At 40.3% G+C, this 21,151-nt stretch overlaps 1 protein-coding gene across 1 annotated transcript in view; it reads left to right on the top strand.

Moving 5' to 3' along the window:
• The window catches only part of LOC110508402 (solute carrier family 26 member 6), a 34,850-nt gene extending 27,714 nt beyond the window's left edge, over positions 1-7,136 (top strand). Inside the window, exons 16-19 of the mRNA XM_090225686.1 lie at positions 2,910-3,116; positions 3,509-3,563; positions 5,369-5,517; positions 5,639-7,136. Coding sequence (XP_090081812.1) covers positions 2,910-3,116; positions 3,509-3,563; positions 5,369-5,517; positions 5,639-5,665 — 438 coding nt within the window. The 3' untranslated portion in view covers positions 5,666-7,136. The remainder of the gene's footprint in view (positions 1-2,909; positions 3,117-3,508; positions 3,564-5,368; positions 5,518-5,638) is intronic.
• The last annotated feature ends 14,015 nt before the right edge of the window (positions 7,137-21,151 follow it).

Genomic DNA, 21,151 nt, shown 5'->3' with positions numbered 1-21,151 from the left:
AGAGCTAGATTTATGAACCCTGAAAAAAACTTGCCATGGCATCTTACACAATGGCCGCTGTTGGTAATACGATGTTACAGTACTGAAGGGCTTTTTTTTTTTAGATAAACTTACAAATGGTGGCATATAGGTAGATTCCTAGGGGCATGCAGGTGGGGCAACCCAGCTATATTGTGTGCAAGTAAAGAGAGCTCTACATTATTATTATGAGATTAAATATATGGAGGCTGTGCTGTGTCTGTATGTATATTTGTGTTTTTTGTTGTTTCATTTTTTACATTTGTTTCTGAACCTTTCCCTTGGGAAATTATTTTTAAAAAAAGATTGGAAGGAAATCGTGTTGGGGGAGAGTTAAAGTATTGACAGGCTGGCTGTGCAGTCTCGCTGTTCTACTGGTCACTCTTGTGGCGATGGATGGGCTTGTCGGCCCGGGTGGCTTGGGCTGGCGGCAAGTGTCTTGGACTCTCCTATTCCTGACAAGTGTCATATGTTTGGACCCATTCTGGTATGTGTGTGCATGGGGGTGTGTGCGGTTGGCGGACATTTGTCTAGGCGGGTGGGCATGGGTTTGCTTGTCCGCGCGCATAAACATGGACTGAGTTTGCTCGAGGGTAATGTGGCTCCCTGTATCTTTTTCTTTACAATATGGCCTATTATAGTATACTGTGTTACTGTTACAGTTTTTGGTTTTCAGGTGATCCAGAGCAATTGTATAGGCCAAAAATATATCGAAGAAGTATCGGCAATGATTTTGTAGATGAAAGGTTTGTAAAGTAGTGGTACAGTCTGCAACCTTAGTAAAATGTCTGTCACGATCCAGGGGACAAATCTATTATGGGACTATATCTAAATCTTTTCAGGGTACATGCATCCTCCTCTGTGCCAAATTTGGTGTGTTTATCTAACTTTGTATTACTGACAGTGGCCTTTTTGTAAGATGGCCGCCACATCCCACATGGTCCAATCAATGAATCAAATTTATTTATAGAGCCATTCTCACATCAGTCGATGTCACAAAGTGCTATACAGAAACCCAGCATAAAACCCCAAACAGCAAGCAATGCAGGTGTAGAAGCACGGTGGAAAAACTCCCTAGAAAGGCCGGAACCTAGGAAGAAACCTAGTGAGGAACCAGGCTCTGAGGGGTGGCCAGTCCTCTTCTGGCTGTGCAGGGTGGAGATTATGGCCAAGATGTTCAAATGTTCATAGATAACCAGCATGGTGAAATAATAATAATCACAGTTGTCGTAGAGAGTGCAACAGGTCAGCACCTCAGAAGTAAATGTCAGTTGGCTTTTCATAGCCAATCATTCAGAGTATCACTACTACTCTTGCTGTCTCTAGAGTTGAAAACAGCAAGTCTGGGACAAGGTAGCTTGTCCGGTGAACAGGTCAGGGTTCCATAGCCGCAGGCAGAACAGTTGAAACTGGAGCAGCAGCACGACCAGGTGGACTGGGGACAGCAAGGAGTCATCAGGCCAGGTAGTCCTGAGAAATGGTCCTAGGGCTCAGGTCCTCCGAGAGAGGGAGAGAAAGAGAGAACGAGAGAATTAGAGAGAGCATACTTAAATTCACACAGGACACCGGATAAGACAGGAGAAATACTCCAGATATAACAGACTGACCCTAGCCCCCCGACACAAATTATTGCAGCATAAATACTGGAAGCTCAGACAGGAGGGGTCGGGAGACACTGTGGCCTCGTCCGACGATACAAACAGGCAGGATATAACCCCACGCACTTTGCCAAAGCACAGCCCCCTCACCACTAGAGGGATATCTTCAACCACCAACTTACTATCCTGAGACAAGACCGAGTATACCCCACGAAGATCTCCCCCACAGCACGAACCTAAGGGAGGGCAATATCACAGTGACTCTACCCACTCAAGTGACGCACCCCTCCTAGGGATGGCATGGAAGAGCACCAGTAAGCCAGTGACAGAGCCCCTGAAATAAGGTTTATGGCAGAGAATCCCAATAGAGACAGGGGAACCGGCCAGTCAGAGACAGCAAATGTGGTCCGTTGCTCCAGTGCCTTTCCGTTCACCTTCACACTCCTGGGCCAGACTACACTCAATCATAGGACCTACTGAAGAGATGAGTCTTCGGTAAAGACTTAATGATCGAAACAGTGTCTGCGTCTCTCACATGAATAGGCAGATCATTCCATAAAAATGGAGCTCTATCGGAGAAAGCCCTGCCTCCAGCTGTTTGCTTTGAAATTCTAGGGACAGTAAGGAGGCCTGACCGTAGCGTACGTGTAGGTATATCCGATTTGGAAAGATAGGTAGGAGCAAGCTCATGTAATGCTTTGTGGGTTAGCAGTAAAACCTTGAAATCAGCCCTAGTCTTAACAGGAAGCCAGTGTAGAAATTCTAGCATTTGGGTAATATGATAAAAATGTTTGGTTCTAGTCAAGATTCTAGCAGCCGTGATTAGCACTAACTGAAGTTTATTTTGTGCTTTATCTGGGTAGCAGGAAAGTAGAGCATTGCAGTTGTCTAACCTAGAAGTGACAAAAGCATGGATACATTTTTCTGCCTCATTTTTGGACAGAAAGTTTCAGATTTTTGCAATGTTATGTAGTCCAAATCTGTGGGGGCTCCATATCTAAACATTTTCACGCTTGATAAATCTGTGTGTTTTTCTCAAAATAGACCTTCTGTATTGTTATAGTGTTATCGTATACGGCTATTTCAAAACAATTGCTGCCACATCCCCCCCAGGGGCCAAATCTAGGCTGGCTCCATATAGAAATCTTTTCAGTTTACACAAATCTACCACTGTGCTAAATTTAGTGCTTCAGTAAAACCTCCAGGTGCACCTAGGCTAGCCCAAAAGGCTTTTGAAATGTGTATTTTATCAGAGCAGAGTAAAGATTGAAACTCTGTCTCTGTCAATCTAAGGTGAACTGGGCCTTTGAGCAGCAAGGTACTGGGTTCGACCGGGGCCCCGAGACTGGTATTCATGGCGATGATCACATAACCCAGATGTCCAGTACAGGAGGAGAAGGAGAGATGGGGAGGAGCTCCTTCAACGACACACACACCATCATCCTGGACCTATCCACAACCAACTTTGCTGACACAGCCACTGTGAAGACACTGAAAAACGTATGTGTGTGTTTTTGAACGATGGTGATGAAGGAGTGGGGTTTGAGCACAGAGGAGATGGAGAGGAGACAAGGAAAGTGTGTGAGAGAGAGAAACAGGTTATGTTACCAGATGTTTTCAGAAATGTGTTATTAGTTTTCTTGTATCCAGTCGCTCTCCTGTGTCCCTTGTGCTTAAAACAAACAAAGGTCTTGTGTTCTGTGAGTTGGCAGGCATAAATTATGTTTTTATGTACTGTATGTCGGGAAGAGGCCCTGATCGAAAGAGGTGGAAATTAAGAGGGATGGAAGAGAAAAACAAGATAAATCCAAACTGGTGTAACAAAAAGTCCCTGAGAGAAACATGGACTTGTTATTTGACTTTCTCTGTCGCTCACTTTCTCTTTTTTGCAGATATTCCTGAACTACAGAGAGATTGACATTGACATTTATTTAACTGGATGCCAAGGTGAGTATGTGTCAGTGCAGGCTCCTCAGAGGAGGAAGGGGAGGACCACCCTCTTCAGTGAAATTCTGCTAAATGAAAATAGTCAAACATAATTTATAACAAACTATTCTAAATATATCCACGTCACCAAATAATTTATTAAACCATACTGTTTTACAATGGTCTACAGTATATTCAACAGCACTCTGTAGCATAGCACCGTAGTTTCCGTCCTCATCTGGGTACATTGACTTCAATACAAAACCTAGGAGGCATGTGGTTCTCACCCCTCTTTCCATGGACTTACACAGTAATTATGACAGATTACGGAGGACATCCTCCAACCTATCAGAGTTCTTGCAGTATGAACTGACATGTTGTCCAGAGAAGGAATGTAGTACTGAAAGCATAAGCTACAGCTAGCTAGCAGTGCTTAAAATGTTGTAAGTAGTTGACTCAAAGAGCGAGAAAGACAAGTGTTGTACAGTTAACAAATTAATTAATTAACAAGTGAAGGAGAATTGAGAAATAAAGGGATATTTAGATTTTTTTTTATTTTTACTTTCACTTAGCTAGATAATTCAGCTAGCTAGTTTAGCCTACTCAAACACCCGGCTCAAACTCAAACAGAGAGGGATGCTATGTTAGCTAGCTGGCTATGTCTATCCAGCACTGAAACTCTTCCAAGTCAAGGTAAGCTTTTGGTTTTATTCATTTATTGCCACCATGTCCCACCGGTGTAACTGCTCAACTGCTTGCTTCTGACTGTACACTGTACTGCATGATTGTAGTGGGTTTACTAGCGCGTTAGATCTAGTAACTATGTTTATAACGTTAATATGGTGACAACAATGTAGGCTGTGTGTAGCGGTTATTATATTAAGGTTTGGCTTGGAAAGGTTTTTTCGCCTGGTCACAGACAGCTGATGTGTTGTTACTGAAGACCACACGCGAAGGGAAAAGGTGAGAGGAGGAAAGCATGTAGATGCAAGAAGGAATTATACAATGATCAAAGAGATCATGCTGTTTGTAGGTGGCTGATATGAAAGTAATATGTTTGATTTTGATCAGGGGTAGTATTCATTCCCTCGATTCTGTTGAAAAATGTTTCTTAAATGGAAGCAAACAGAGACACATTTATTTTATTTTACCAGGTAAGTTGACTGAGAACACATTCTCATTTACAGCAACGACCTGGGGAATAGTTACAGGGGGGATGAATGAGCCAATTGTAAACATACCTGAATTTGTCCAATAAAAACTATTTGCAACTGTTGGACTAATGATTACACTCCAGATCAGCTAGACGCAGCCAAGAGGTGATACTGTTGGCCTAATGATTACACTCCAGATCAGCTAGATGCAGCCAAGAGGTGATACTGTTGGCCTAATGATTACACTCCGGATCAGCTAGATGCTGGCAAGAGTGTGTAAGGCGGTATTGAATGTGTCAATGTCTGTCACCTTGATTACTAAAATTTCTCAACCTGTGTACCTACGTTGTAAACGTTAATTCATACGCTAGGTTGTAGCAACCTCATGATGGGTATAGGAAACATTTGAGTATCATGCAGTAGCCTAAACCTATCGATGTTACGTTGAGCTGGGTGAATGGAATATGAATGACAGTTGTTCAATATGCTGTAAAATAAATATTGTGAGGCCATGCTCACAAAAAAATAATCGTCATCCCTCATCTTAAACGGCAGCGACCGCTACTGATATGTGTGGTAATTCAGGCTCCTCGCTCTGGCCGTAGCTTGTGTTGTCTGTGTGTGTTTGTGGTTCACGTGTGTATTGTCTAACCTGGTTTGTCTCTCCTCCAGTCTGTGTGGTGGAGCAGTTATCGAGTGCAGACTTATTTTCTGAGTCCATCCCTAAAAGCTGTCTGTTCAGTACGATCCACGACGCGGTGCTACACAGCCTCCGACTGCATGGGGCCTCAGACGTACCCATCATCTACGAGTATGCTCTGGTGAGTGGAGCAGACTTCATGACTTGTTATTATTTCTTAGGCGATACCTAGAAATGTATTAATTGATTAATTCATATAGTCAGAGAATCTTATGGTCTGACACTATCTCCTCTTCTACTAGGACTTGGCCTGCACTACCAAGATGTAACCAACAGGGGTCACATTGTTACTCTTCCACTCCACCTACCTCCTTCCATTACTCCGCTGCCTAGCTTCCCATTGGTTCCCCTCACCTCTTCCCCCTCTGTGAAAGAGAATGCACCACCACCGTGTGTGTGTTTTTTTTTTTATTTTTAGGTTGGACCAAGGCAGTTCCCCCGTCACGTTATGTTTAATAACTGAACCCAAAATACCTCCCCCAAATATTTGTCAGACACTTGAGATGTGTAGTCTAGTCACCGGTTCTATTCACCTCCCCATCATCCTATTTAATCAATTCCTCCTGGGGCCAGTGTAACCCAAACAGTAGTATATCCTGTACCAGTCAAAAGTTTGGATCCACCTACTCATTCAAGGGTTTCTCTTACTTTTTCCTATTTTCTACATTGTAGAATAATAGTGAAGACATCAAAACTATGAAATAACATATATGGAATCATGTAGTAACCAAAAAGGTGTTCAAATCAAAATATATTTTACATTTGAATTTCTTCAAAGTAGCCACCCTTTGCCTTGATGGCACACTCTTGGCATTCTCTCAACCAGCTTCATGAGGTAGTCACCTGGAATGCATTACAATTAACAGTTGTGCCTTGTTAAAAGTTACTTTGTTTAAGTTTTCATTCTTCATACATTTGAGCCAATCAGTTGTGTTATAAAAAATAAAACCCCTTGAATGTTTTTTTTGTAGGTGTCCAAACTGGTACTGTATATATAAATATAACACCTTTGCCTTTCATGAACAAACACACACACTTGCCTGTTTCCCTTCTAGCACTGACTTTGCTGATAGCTACATACAATTTCTTATGCCTCACTGCTGATGTAATCATAATGATGTTGAAAAGTATGTAAATCACCCTAAGACAGAAACATGGTAGTTCAATATCCACTGAATGAATATCAGCTTTTCACTCTGTTATCCAAACGTGTTTGTGTCATATCACTGACAACTTTAGCATTTTAGCTAATTAGCAACTTTACAACTATTTACTACATGTTAGCTACTTTGCAACAACATAGCATCCTTCCCCTAACCTCTAGCCTAGCTAACGTTAGCCACAACAAATTGGAATTCATAACATATCATACTAAATGACAGGAGACAGACTTACATTTTCTACCACTGAGTCCAGGTTTGCATCACGTAGCCTTGAGCCACATCTATACATCATCATGTATTTCAGGGTCAAATCAATTTCAAAGGGTGTATAGTTATCCCCTTGTTTGAACACTGTCATAGAGCTAATCTCTTTGTATTTTTCTAAAGCGGATGTGAATAATTCATGTTAATGTGCATTTTGAACATTTTACTAAAATGTTAATTTCCTGATCGAATTCATCTACTTTGAATATGATTTGTAATATTTTAGCATTGATCGAACACAGAGTCCAATATCTTAAAGTAAATAATTATTGTTTCTGAGCACATGGCTAAATAAACACCAGTAGAGTGAGCAGATCTGGTGTGTGATCTATTGTGTGTATCTGTTTCATATTGTATGATTTAATTCACTTCTGAAGCATAGCTGCACTCTTTAATTCTCTCCAAAATAATATCCTACACATTTTATCATTAGTTGCACATTGCAAACTAGGTGAAACATCTGTTGTGTCCTTGAGCAAGGCGCTTTACCAAAATTGCTCCTGCAGTTGCTCTGGATATGAGTGTCTGCTAAATGACTAAAATGTACTTGTAAATGTTTTAGCCTGGTCCCAGATCTGATCTCTATGTGCTTTAAACGTCTCCCTGACTAATCATGACATGTAGGTGGTTCAAGACCATACCGATCTGAGACCAGGCTATGAATGTGTGACTCTCTGATTGTAACCGTCAGTGATTGAGCTTTGAGAGTATCTGCAAATACATATATTTGTTTAAGTGACAATGCCTTTGAAGCTGGAGTTGAGGATATATTTGCACGGGTGTCGAGGGCCAGCCAACCGTGCCAAAATATCAACAGCTTCGAGGGCATTATCACTTTCATACAACAGGTTTCCAACATATTCAAATAATGATTGAGATATTTTCTTTAATTTATTCATTATATTTCATCCTTCCACAAGATATAGTCCCGACACAAATGTAGAGTTGCTACCAAGTCAACTGGTTGCTTGTTCTATCGGTTCGGTTGCCAGAGATGCAACCTAGTTGTTCATTCTGTTGGTTCTGTGTCTATGCACGCGACCCAGTAGTTTGTTCTCAATGTTCCATTGCCATGCTGGCTGGTAACATTCTTATCCCTTGCCTACTAGCTATACGACTACGGCTAACTTAGTCACGTAGCCACACCTGCATATGTTTAAACTGTTTTCTAGTGACATTTATTTGGATACATCCATAACAATGAGATAAGGAAGTGAGATCACGCCTGTGTCGTGGAAATGTCCTCTATTTACCAAATCATGATAGCAAACCACACACAAGTCAGAGTTAGTTATCAAAGTCCATCTTTAATTATCTGAGCTCTATCACAACCCTGTGACTCTCAGATCAATTCAGTGTCTATCAATGAATTCTCTGAAAGTCCCTTACACATTTCAACTGCGATCCTTTATAGCAAAGACACACAGTGAGACAGCATAGGCATAATTTATCGTTCAGCTTTGTCTCCTAAACTATGCTCTTTTCTCAAACTCAGAACCATAAACAAATCCTCCATATCAACAGCCATATATCAAATCCATCCTATCTTGACAAGATCACAGAGACACACTGACTGGCACACAGACATTGTGGAGCCAAGAGATACACGCTTGACCTCTCCCCTCTCTCCGGCCCAAGCAACTTAGTCTTGACATAGAACAGATACTGTAACCCCGCCACAGTATTATACAAAAATAACATTCTGATGAGAAGTAACTTACAAACATATGATGAATATAAAACATCTTACATATGTTACCAACTAATTCTGATTTTTCCCCAATACCTGGCATAGAAAAATATCCTCACTCATCAGGACACTTGTTCAGAGGAGCTAGCCAACAATACAGCTAACACGATGACTTCATACTGAAGCTGGAAAGACTGCAGTAGAGCTGCACTTTTTTTCAATATATATTTCTTTGTGTGTGTATATATATATAATATTATGCCAGCTGATTCATGATTTCGACTGGCTGAGAAACGCTGCCTGCCTGTCTCATCTCTACTCCTGACATGTTCATCACTATGGGACAGCTGGAGATTGAATTTGAATATTGAACAATGTTGCAAATGTCAGACAGACCATAAGGTTGTCACAAATCGCTGCTGTGGAGATCAAGTTCTTAAAGTGCCTGGCTGGGCTGATGAGACAGTGGATTGCGAGTTCAGACAGAGTAAATAGCCTTATTAACGTCATAGATTTAGCCGATGGTAACAAACACCAGATGGATTGCGATTTTAAATGATCAGCACTCAGGATTAGACCCACTCGTTGTATAAATACATAATATTGTCTATTTAAATAAAGACACTAAAGAATAGTGTTTCCATCTTGTATTTTTTTGCTTCTCTCTTGGCTTGGCATTAAGATATATTGCTATCTCCCTCCCTCTCAAATTGGTAGGCTTCTCTCTCTCACACAAGGTGGAAATATTGATAATGATCTCCTCCCCAATATTAAAAATGATTCACACTTACACAATACTCAGACACATTAGTTAGTTACACTGGAAGTGGTGGTGTTTTGTTTTTTAATTTTACAGATGGAAGATTCTTTAGTTTGAAAGGTGTGGAAGGATAGAAAATGGCAGTTGGGTGACAGGTTGAGCTCAGAGTCAAAGGTGAACACAAACACAGAAAACACAGAACAGTAGATCTCTTCCTAAGTCGCATGCACACACGCACTCAGAAACAAGCTCACACACAAACGCTCACATCTGCAGTACACAGATGTGTTTATCAGCTTGGGATCAGTAATATTAATTCAATACCATCAGCAGGGACTGGTTAATACCAAGACTGGGTCAACAGCGTTGAACAGCCCCACAAAATCCATAACACAGGAAGGAATGACACAAATACACACACAGGAGAGAGGAGAAAGGGGGAGACACCGTGGTAATAGAGAAGAGATGAGATGGGGGGACAAGATATTGCAAATGTGTTTGACAGGACCAGACAGCACTGAGACACAGATTTGAGGACGGAAAATGAAGGATTGTGGAGAGGAGAGAAATCAGAAGAGAGAAAATTAAGGATTGTGTTGCTATTGGATTGCAATTGTGTGATTTCACGTAATTTGTAACTTATTTTGTACTTAAAGTTTATGCCACATTCTCTTATGACCGAAAAGAGCTTCTAGATATCAGGACAGCGATTACTCACCCTGTACAGGAAGAATATTTTTTCTTTAACTTCTCTAGGATAGGGGGCAGCATTTGGAATTTTGGATGAAAAGCATGCCCAAATTCAACTGCCTGCTACTCATCGCCAGAAGATAAGATATGCATATTATTAGTAAAACTGTTTGAATCATGTATGTGAGTGTAACAGAACTTATGTAGCAGGCGAAACTCTGAGGACAAACCATTCAGATTTTTTTTTAGAGGTCAATCTCTTTTTAATGGGTTTCCATTGGGAATCCAGATTTCTGCTTGCAGTTCCTACCGCCTACACTGGATGTCACCAGTCTTTAGAAATTAGTTGAGGTTATTCCTTTGTGTAATGAAGAAGTACGGCCCTCTTGAACGAGGGTCACTTCATGTGTACTGTTTAATAGAGGAGCATGACGAGAAAGCTAGAGTCTTCCTGTATTGAACACAGATCATCCCGTCTTCTATTTTATCGATTATTTACTTAAAAAAAAAACTAAAGTTGTATTACAAAAGTAGTTTGAAATGTTTTGGCAAAGTTTTCAGGTAACGTTTGAGATATTTTGTAGTCACGTTGCGCAAGTTGGAACCGGTGTTTTTCTGGATCAAACGCTCCAAATAAATTGATATTTTGGATATATGTTGTTCGTAATTAATCGAACAAAAGGACCATTTGTGATGTTTATGGGACATATTGGAGTGCCAACAGAAGAATCTCGTCAAAGGTAAGGCATTATTTATATTTTTATTTCTGCGTTTTGTGTCACGCCTGCAGTTTTGAAATATGTTTTTTCTCTTTCGTTTACAGAGGTGCTATCCTCAGATAATAGCATAATTCGCTTTCGCCGAAAAGCCTTTTTGAAATCTGACATGTTGGCTGGATTCACAACACATGTAGATTTAATTTGGAATCTTACATGTGTGATTTCATGAAAGTTAGATTTTTATAGGAATTTATTTGAATTTGGCGCTCTGCATTTTCTCTGGCTTTTGGCCAAGTGGGACGCTACCGTCCCACATATCCCAGAAAGGTTAACGGGTCGGACGCAAAGGATTTACCCGACAAGGCCCTCATCCCCGTCATTCAAGGGAGGGAGACACGGAGATATCGGGGATGTCTTGTAAGGATCCAACATCGAATGGGTAATCTGTTTTTGCTTAACTTTTTAGGGATAGGGGGCAGCATTTTCACTTTTTCTATTTTTAATTGTACCCCATTTTCTCCCCAATTTCGTGGTATCCAATTGTTTTGTTTGTTTGTTAGCTACTATCTTGTCTCATCGCTACAACTCCTGTACGGGCTCGGGAGAGATGAAGGTTGAAAGTCATGCGTCCTCCAATACACAACCCAACCAAGCCGCACTGCTTTTTAACACTGCGCGCATCCAACCCGGAAGCCAGCCGCACCAATGTGTCAGAGGAAACACTGTGCACCTGGCAACCTTGGTTAGCGTGCACTGCGCCCGGCCCGCCACAGGAGTCGCTGGTGCGCGATGAGACAAGGACATCCCTACCGGCCAAGCCCTCCCTAACCCGGACGACGCTAGGCCAATTGTGCGTCGCCCCACGGACCTCCCGGTCGCGGCCGGTTACGACAGAGCCTGGGTGCGAACCAAGAGTCTCTGATGGCACAGCTGGCGTGCAGTAAAGCGCCCTTAACCACTACGCCACCCAGGTGGCCAGCATTTTTACTTTGGATGAATTGCGTGCCCATAGTGAACTGCATCCTACTCTGTCCCAGATGCTTATATGTGCATATTATTATTACTATTGGATAGAAAATATTCTGAAGTTTCAAAAACTGTTTGAACTATGTCTGTGAGTATAACAGAACTCATATGGCAGGCAAACTTCCAAACAGGAAGTGGAAATTCTGGGGCTGGTTGATTTTCAAAACATCTTCTATTCACATCCCAGTAAGATATGGATCTGTACGCACTTCCTACGCCTTTCCACTAGATGTCAACAGTCAGTAGAACATGGAATGAAGCCTCTAGTGTGATGTGGGGCCGGATGGCAGCTATTTGAGTCACTGGTCTGGCAGAATGCCAGTTCCTGGGCAGGCGCAATTCTCATGATATCGCCATGCATTCCATTACTCTGTAGACAAAAACGAATGCTCCGGTTGGAACGTTATTGGATATATATGATAATAACATCCTGAAGATTGATTCTCTACTTAGTTTGACCAGTTTATTCGCCCTGGAATATAATTGTTTGAAGTTTTAGTCCTAGTTCGCCTGGACCAGCGCCAGGTTTTGGACATGTAATCTAAACGTGCTAGCAAAAGTAGCTAATTGGACACTAGTAATTGACAGTATGGAACAAAACAACGAATTATTGCGGAACTAGGATTCCTTGCACTGCATTCTGATGAAAGATCATCAAAGGTGAGGGAATATTTATGATGTAATTTCATATTTCTGTTGACTCCAACATGGAGGAGAAATATATTTACGTCTGAGCAACGTCTCAGATTATTGCATGGTATGCTTTTTTCGTAACGTTTTTTTTAATCTGACACAGTGGTTGCATTAAGAACCAGTGTATCTTTAATTATATGTAAAACATATATCCTTTGTCAAAGTTTTTGATGAGTATTTCTGTAATTACTCCGGATATTTTGAGGCATTTCTGAACATGGCTCCAATGTAAACAGAGATTTGTGGATATAAATATGCATATTATCGAACAAAACATAAATGTATTGTGTAACATGATGTCATATGAGTGTCATCTGATGAAGATTATCAAAGGTTAGTGATTCATTTTACCTCTAATTCTGCTTTTGTGACTATCTTTGGCTGGGAAAAATGGCTGATTTGGTGGTGATCTAACATAAATATATGTTGTGTTTGCTGTAAAACATTTAAAAAATCAGACACGATGGGTAGATTAACTAGATGTTTATCTTCCATTTGCTGTATTGGATTTGTTAATGTGTGAAAGTTAAATATTTCTAAAAAATATTTTTGAATTTCCCTCGCTGCCTTTTCAGCAGCATTTTGTTGTGTGCTAGAAAGGGTTAATTGTACTATACTGACTCTTACAAATATCTCGTTAGAGTATTTAAACTTTTTCTTTTTGCATATAACTGGTAGATTTGGATAGAAAACACTCTAAAGTTTCCAAAACTGTTAAAATATTGTCTGAGTATAACAGAACTGATTTGGCAGGCAAAAACCTGAGAAAAATCCATTCAATGCCATTAGTATCCATTGACTTAGGACTCAAATTGCAGTTCCCATGCCTTCCACTACATGTCAACATCGTTTGATATGTTTCTATGAACTTTACGGATACAATTTTGATTTGTTTTGTCTGCCTGTTTTGACTGTGTTTGAGCCTGTGGATTACTGAAGAAAACTGAGGTTTTTGGATATAAAGAGACTTTATCGAACAAAAGGAACTTTTATTGAGTAAATTAATGTCTTCTGAGTGCCAACATATGAAGATCATCAAAGGTAAGGGATTAATTTTATCTCTATTTCTGACTTGTGTAACTCTTCTACTTGGCTGGTTACTGTTTATAATGATTTGTCTGCTGGGATATGTTCTCAAAAAATCGTAAGGTATGCTTTCGCCGAAAAATAATTTGAAATCTGACACCGTGGTTGGATTCACAAGAAGTTCCTCTTTAAACCTATGTAAAATATGTTAGGTTTTTTGAATTTCTATAATAAGTAATTCTGTATTTTGGCGCTCTGCAATCTCACTGGATGTTGGCCAGGCTAGAGTCCCACATACCCTAGAGAGATTAACCTGTTGTAACACCCCATCCGGGTCCGGGAGCGTAATCATCATCTGACCCTAATTAGCACAACGCAACGCACATAAATATTACTAGAAAATATTCCTATTCATGAAAATCACAAGTGAAATATATTGAAACACAGCTTAGCCTTTTGTTAATCACCCTGTCATCTCATGTTTTCAAAATATGCTTTACAGCCAAAGCAAGACATGTCACGCCCTGGCCTTAATATTTTGTGTTTTCTTTATTATTTTGGTCAGGCCAGGGTGTGATATGGGTATTTAGGTGGTGTGTTTTGTCTAGGTTTTTTTTGAAGGTTATGGGAATGTGGTTAGTGAAGTAGTCTAGGAGAGTCTATGGTTGCCTGGAGTGGTTCTCAATCAGAGGTAGGTGTTTAGCGTTGTCTCTGATTGGGAACCATATTTAGGCAGCCATATTCTTTGAGTGTTTCGTGGGTGATTGTTCCTGTCTCTGTGTTTGTTTGCACAAGTTAGGGCTGTTTCGGTTTTTCACATTTCTTGTTTTGTATATTGTTCGTATTTTTCATCTTTCATTAAAGATGTTTAATAATAACCACGCTGCGTTTTGGTCCGTCTCTTTTTCGACGGAAGAAAACCGTAACAAGACAAGCATTTGTGTAAGTTTATCGATTGTCCAGCTAGCAGCAGGTAACTTGGTCACGAAAAGCAATCAAATTAAATTGTTTACCTTTGATGAGCTTCAGATGTTTTCATTCACATTCATTTCAAAACTATGTCACAATGCTGTAGACACCTTGGGGAATACGTAGAAAAAGTAATCTGGTTGATAGCTCATTCAATGCTCAATAGGGACGCATCGGAACGCAGAGCTTTCAAAACATGAGTCACTTCCGGATTGGATTTTTCTCAGGCTTTCGCCTGCAATATCAGTTCTGTTATACTCACAGACAATATTTTTACAGTTTTGGAAACTTTAGAGTGTTTTCTATCCTAAGCTGTCAATATATCCCGTTTACTTTGGGAACGTTATTTTTCCAAAAATGAAAATACTGCCCCCTAGGCACATGAGGTTAATATCAGTCACAATGCTCAATCCCTCTGTTTGTCATGTGACCTTGTATTGAAAAATTCTTCTTCAATTTACTAAGACATTGCAGTATGAGTGCTTTCTGAAAGCCACTAATATTACCATTAACTTTGTTACTTTCACTAGTCTCCATATCTGTTTCCTTCAGCTAAGACTCTCTTCTTCTCAACAGGAAGACCTTCTAGGTCACTACTGCTAATACACATGGATCACTCTCAAACAATGTTTTGCTTTCACCCCTATTGTAAGGTTTAAAACAAAACAAAATAAACATGATAACTTTCTCCATTTTGGAAGGCATCGTTTTAATTTTAGTCTACCCTAACAATGTTACTCATATGTATTAATAATTTCTGTAGGATATTCACTTTGTGCTTCACACATAGTAAATGTCTATTTTAAGATGAACATGAACGTTTAAAAAATGCATCGGAAAGGAGAAGAGACACTTTGGAGGGAGCTTCCTTTTTTGAGGTAGCTCTCGAGACAAGTCTCTTTCTGTGATCAACTTTCACTATAACTAGGCGGTCACTGTCTATCAGTCCCCTAGATGGTGTGCTCTGTCCATAATACGTCTCTATCTAGCACTCTAGTAAACCATTATACATTCAAACATTGTTACTTTATCAAATCTAGTCACCTATTATACTAGTATTTCCGTTAACTTTTTACACGACTTACAGGTGGGTGTGCAAGTCTACATCTGGGTGTGCAAGCTGTTTATTATTTTCCATTGTTACTTTATCAAATGTCTAGTAACCCACTCTTCTACACTAGCGTTCCAATTTAACAGCACATTTGGGAATAGTACTTTCTCCTTATCTCCACATACATAATAACGTAATTTATCTAAATGCACTGATGCGACGTGTTATGCTCGTTACTAATGGAACATGTTATCCTATAATGAGAAATGTTATCCTCTGAGACATGTTACCCTCGAGTGAGGTCTCAGAGACGTTATCCTCTACCTGTAAATTCGACGGGAGGCAGTGGACAGGACCGTAGATAATGTGAAAGATCGAAAAACTAATCTCACACAGAACTGGTTGGGGTATTCATTCACCTCTTTCACACCAGAGCTAGTCTACTCTCATCCACTAAGTACTTAATTGCTCAATTTCAAACCACTCATTATCCAAATTTCAATCACTTTTCCACACTCAGACTTTACATCCATGTTCACTCAGTACTATTCCCAAACACACTCGTTAATCTCCTTTATTACCCATCACCATGGGGCCGGAGAAGATGGCTGATATTTTATGTGCTCCTAACCAACTCTTGTTTTTTTGCGTTAACTTATTTAGTACATAATGTTGCTGTTACCGTCTCTTATTACCCAAAAATCAATTTTGAACATCAGAACAGCAATTACTCACCACAAACTGGCAGAAGCTTTTTTACCTTTAACAAGTCCGATGAGCCCGACGTGAAGTACATACTGCTTTCCTGGGAACGGGCCCAGATCCCTGTCATTTGCGTGAAGATAAGACAGAGAAAAAGAGGGCGGAGGTCTGGCTGCCTTATTGAGAATTCCTAGGTGCTCGAACAAACCCCCACTGCCTTCTGTTCTCCTAGCGAACGTGCAATCATTGGAAAATACAATTGATGACCTATGAGGAAGATTGACCTACCAAAGGGACACTAAACTGTATCTTATGCTTCACGGAGTCGTGGCTGAACGACGACATTATCAACATACAGACGGCTGGTTATACGCTGTATCGGCAGGATAGACCAGCGGCCACTGGTAAGACAAGTGGTGGTGGACTGTGTATATTTGTAAACAACAGCTGGTGCACGTTATCTAATAAAGACTTGGGGTTTTGCGTTCTACAGCTTATCATGAGATACTCTAGCTACCTAAAGTTTTCATCTGTATTTTTCGTAGCTGTCTACATTTCACCACAGACCGATGCTGGCACAAATACCGCACTCAATGCGCTTGATTCCGCCAAAAGCAAACAGGAAAACGCTCATCCAGAGGCAGCACTCCATAATGCAGGGAAACTTAAATCCATTTTGCCAAAGTTCAATGAACATGTTAAATGTGCAACCAGAAGGAAAATAACTCCAGACCACCTTTACTCCACACACAGAGAAGTTTAAATATTAACTTCTTGTTAATACAGCCGCTGTGTCAGATTTCAAAAAGGCTTTACGGAGAAAGCATACCATACGATTACCTGAGGACAGCTCCACGCTTACAAAAGCATACAAACATTTTACAACCAAGTAAAGAAATGACAAAAGTCAGAAATGGTGATAAAATTAATCACTTAACTTTGATATTCATATGGTTGCAGTCACAAGAGTCCCGGCACACAAATGTTTGTTTTGTTCGATAGTCCCTCATGTACCAAAAACTCTGTTTTGTTCAGTAATCCACTGGCTCAAAGGCAGTCATGACATGCAGATGAATACATCCTTATAGTACCGGTACAGTTTGTCTCAACATGTCAAACAATGTTTATAATTAATCCTCAAGCGTTTTCAATAGAAAGGAAAAATGACGAAGGGCGCGCATTCGGTCACGTGCGCAAACCAGCTCTGCTTCTTTCTACAGTCCACTGAAAGAATGGTCTCATTTTTCCTAATTTTTCTGAAAAAAAAGCTTTAAACAATGTCTAAAGACTGTTGACATCTAGTGGAAGCCATAGGAACTGCAATCTGGGTCCTATCCCATTACGTACTGTATAGGCTTTCAATTGAAAAGTACCCACATGCTGGATGGATTTTCCTCAGATTTTCGCCTGCTATATCAGTTCTGTTATACTCACAAACATTATTTTAACAGTTTTGGAAACTGTAGAGTTTTCTATCCAATACTTCCATGCATATGCATATCCTAGCTTCTGGGCCTGAGTAACAGGCAGTTTACATTGGGCACCTCATTCATCCAAAATTCTAAAATACAGCCCCCTACCCAAGTGAGGAACTTGTTGGGGATAGGGGGCAGTATTTTCACTTTGGATGAATTGCGTGCCCATAGTGAACTGCATTCTACTCTGTCCTAGAATGCTAATATATGCATATTATTATTACTATTGGATAGAAACAACTCTGAAGTTTCTAAAACTGTTTGAATTATTTCTGTGAGTATAACAGAACTCATAGGGCAGGTGAAATTCTGAATACATACTAATTTCAAGTCATCGCCTATCCACTTCCAAATAAGATATGGATCTGGTAGTACCCCCTACGCCTTCCACTAGATGTCCTCATTCAGTAGAACGTGGAATGGAGCTTCTGGTGTGAACTTTGACTGAATGGGAGGGGAAATAGTCACTGTCCCGACAGAATGACATTTTCCTGTGGCGCATTTGTCTGTGGGTGTCAGCATCATTCCATTTGGCTGCAGATGAAAACGTATGCTCCGGTTGGAACGTTATTGGATATATATGAAAATAACATCCTGAAGATTGATTCTCTACTTAGTTTGACCAGTTTATTCGACCTGGAATATATATTTTTGAAGTTTTCATCCGAGTTCTCCTGGACCAGCGTCAGCTTTTGGGCACGTGAGCTGACAGTGCTAGCAAATGCAGCTAATATATAAAATATTCCAAATTATATCCATAATATCGACAGAAACATGACAAACGTTTTTTATAATCAATCCTCAAGGTGTTTTTCATATATCTATTCGAAAATATATCAACCGGGACAATTGGCTTTCCAGTAGAAGCGAGAAGAAAAACCACTACCTCTGTCTTTTACCCAAGAATCACTCTGAGAGCCCTCAGCTGGCCACTTACGCAATGTAATCGTTCACGCTCATTCTTCAACATAAAGGCATGAAACTACGTCAAAATGCTGTAGACACCTTAGGGAATACGTAGAAAAAGGAATTTGGTTGATATCCCTTTCAATCGCCAATAGGGGTGCATAGGAACACAATGGTTTCAAAATAAGAGGCACTTCCTGATTGGATTTTCCTCTGGGTTTCACCTGCAATATCAGTTCTGTTATACTCACAAACAATATTTTGACAGTTTTTGGAAACTTTAGAGTGTTTTCTATCCTAAGCTGTCAATCATATGCATATTCTAGCATCTGGTCCAATAATAAAATAGTGCCCCCTAGTTTCAATAAGTTAAATTAGAGGTCATCATCTCTTTATTGGGGTTAAAGATAAGCCTCTTATGGAAAATAAGTAGTACTCACTGAACTCAAACAGGCTGTGAGGGATATTGTGGGAAATTTGGGACAGAGGTATGAATAATTGAATAAGAGATGTTTGACAATTTCCAGTTATTATTCCCAGTGATTTAAGTAGGACGTGTTGGGTTCTGAGAATATGAATATATACTTTTTCATGTCACATAGGATTTTGAGGGTCTACACCAGAAGTTAACTGTTATCTGTTGGAGGAAGGTATGTAGTGTGTGCAAATAAGCTTGGAATGTGCAGGGAAAGTGATCACATGTGGCAGGCATTGATAAGGGTAGAGAGCCATGGATTAGTAATGAAGGGGGTCGAGGTCAGGTCACGTTAAGGAAGATTTAAAAGTTCATGGCCAAATTACTTAGCTTCCTGCCTAGCAGGAAAGATACAATGTTTGTTCAGATGTGTAGGAGGAGACTCCGCTTAGGAGAAAAAGTTAAATATTAGGGCTAGTGTGACCAATGTGTTTGTCTAATGCAGCTGTGTTCACCCCATGGGAAGAATAAATGTGATTTAAGCTTTCATAGTGTCTTTTGAGTTTTACTCTGAAAATTGGAACCTAACAGAAGGTAATGTCATCTAAAACCATTACTTGGAACTTTGTCCAGAATTGAAGTAGATCCAAGTAAATGTTTTTAGTACTGAATATTGAGCTGATAAACTAGCACCAACTTTTTGAAGGTCCTAGCAGATTTGTTAAACAACATGTGTCATATTTTGACTAGTTGATGACAGATAGTCAGAGACATATTTACATATCCGGGACTAAGGCCCTTCTGCTAGCTTGCTAGCCCCGGCCTGCTAGCTGTCTGAAACGCCATGTCTCCAGCCAGCCCAACCACTCACTGGACCCCTATTGATCACCCGGCTATGCCTCCCCCTAATATCAATAAGCCTCGTCCATTACTCTCCTGGTTAGTGATTGTCTTATTTCACTGTAGAGCCTCTAGCCCTGCTCAATGTGCCTTAACTTCACTAGGGTAAGGGGCAGCATTCAGAATTCTGGATGAAAAGCGTGCCCAAATTAAACTGCCTGCTCCTCAGTTCCAGAAGATAGGATAAGCATAAAATTAGTAGATTAGGATAGAAAACTCTAAAGTTTCCAGAACTGATATGGCAGGTGAAAACCCGAGGAAAATCCAACCAAGAAGTACTATTATTTTGAAAGGCTGTTTTTCCATTGAAAGCCCATCCACCATAAAAAGACTTAGGACCCAGTTCATGAGCTCTGTCCCTTCCTCAACATGTGGCCAGTCTTTAGGTATGGGTTTAGGCATTTACTCTGAAAAATAATACTGATAATTATTCTGAAAAATAGACATTGCAACGTAAACCGTGAGCCGATTACTTTCAGTCACGTTATTAAATAGCCGTCAGTCAATATGCATGCATCTTTACTAACATTTATTGTACTTTTAAAAAACTTTTTGTCCTGGAATTAGTGCACGCGCCTTCTGCATTCGGATTACTGGACAAACGTGCAAACAAAAATAATGTTGTTGCTCATAAAGAGGGACATTATCGAACATTTATTGTCTAACATGGAGACCTGGAAATGCCACCAGATGAAGATCGAAGGTAGGTGATTCATTTTAATGCTATTTCTGACTTTTGTGACACTCTTTAGCTGGAAAATGGCTGTATGCATTTCTGTGGCTAGGTGCAGACAGATTTTGAAATCTGACACAGCGTTTGCATTAATAACACCCCGGCCATCCAACAATCTAAGCTTGATGCCCTCAATTTCACACAAATCAATTAACCCACCAGGTACAACCCCAAATCCGTAAACACGGTCACCCTCGTAGATATAATCTTAACCAACTTGCCCTCCAAATACACCTCTGCTGTTTTCAACCAAGATCTCAGCGATCACTGCCTCATTGCCTGCATCTATAATGGGTCTGCAGTCAAACGACCACCCATCATCACTGTCAAACGTTCCCTAAAACACATCAGCGAGCAGGCATTTCTAATCAACCTGGCCCGGGTATCCTGGAAGGATATTGACATCATCCCGTCAGTCGAGGATGCCTGGTTTTTCTTTAAAAGTGCCTTCCTCACAATCTTAAATGAGCATGCCCCATTCAAAAACAATGTAGAACCAGGAACAGATATAGCCCTTGGTTCTCTCCAGACCTGACTGCCCTTGTCCAGCACAAAAACATCCTGTGGCATTCG

The sequence above is a fragment of the Oncorhynchus mykiss genome, chromosome 28 (genome assembly GCF_057628025.1).
Source record: "Oncorhynchus mykiss isolate SJ-2025 chromosome 28, ASM5762802v1, whole genome shotgun sequence".
NCBI lineage: Eukaryota > Metazoa > Chordata > Actinopteri > Salmoniformes > Salmonidae > Oncorhynchus > Oncorhynchus mykiss.
Note: the sequence above shows the minus strand (reverse complement) of the source record. Positions and strands in the feature narration are given on the sequence as shown.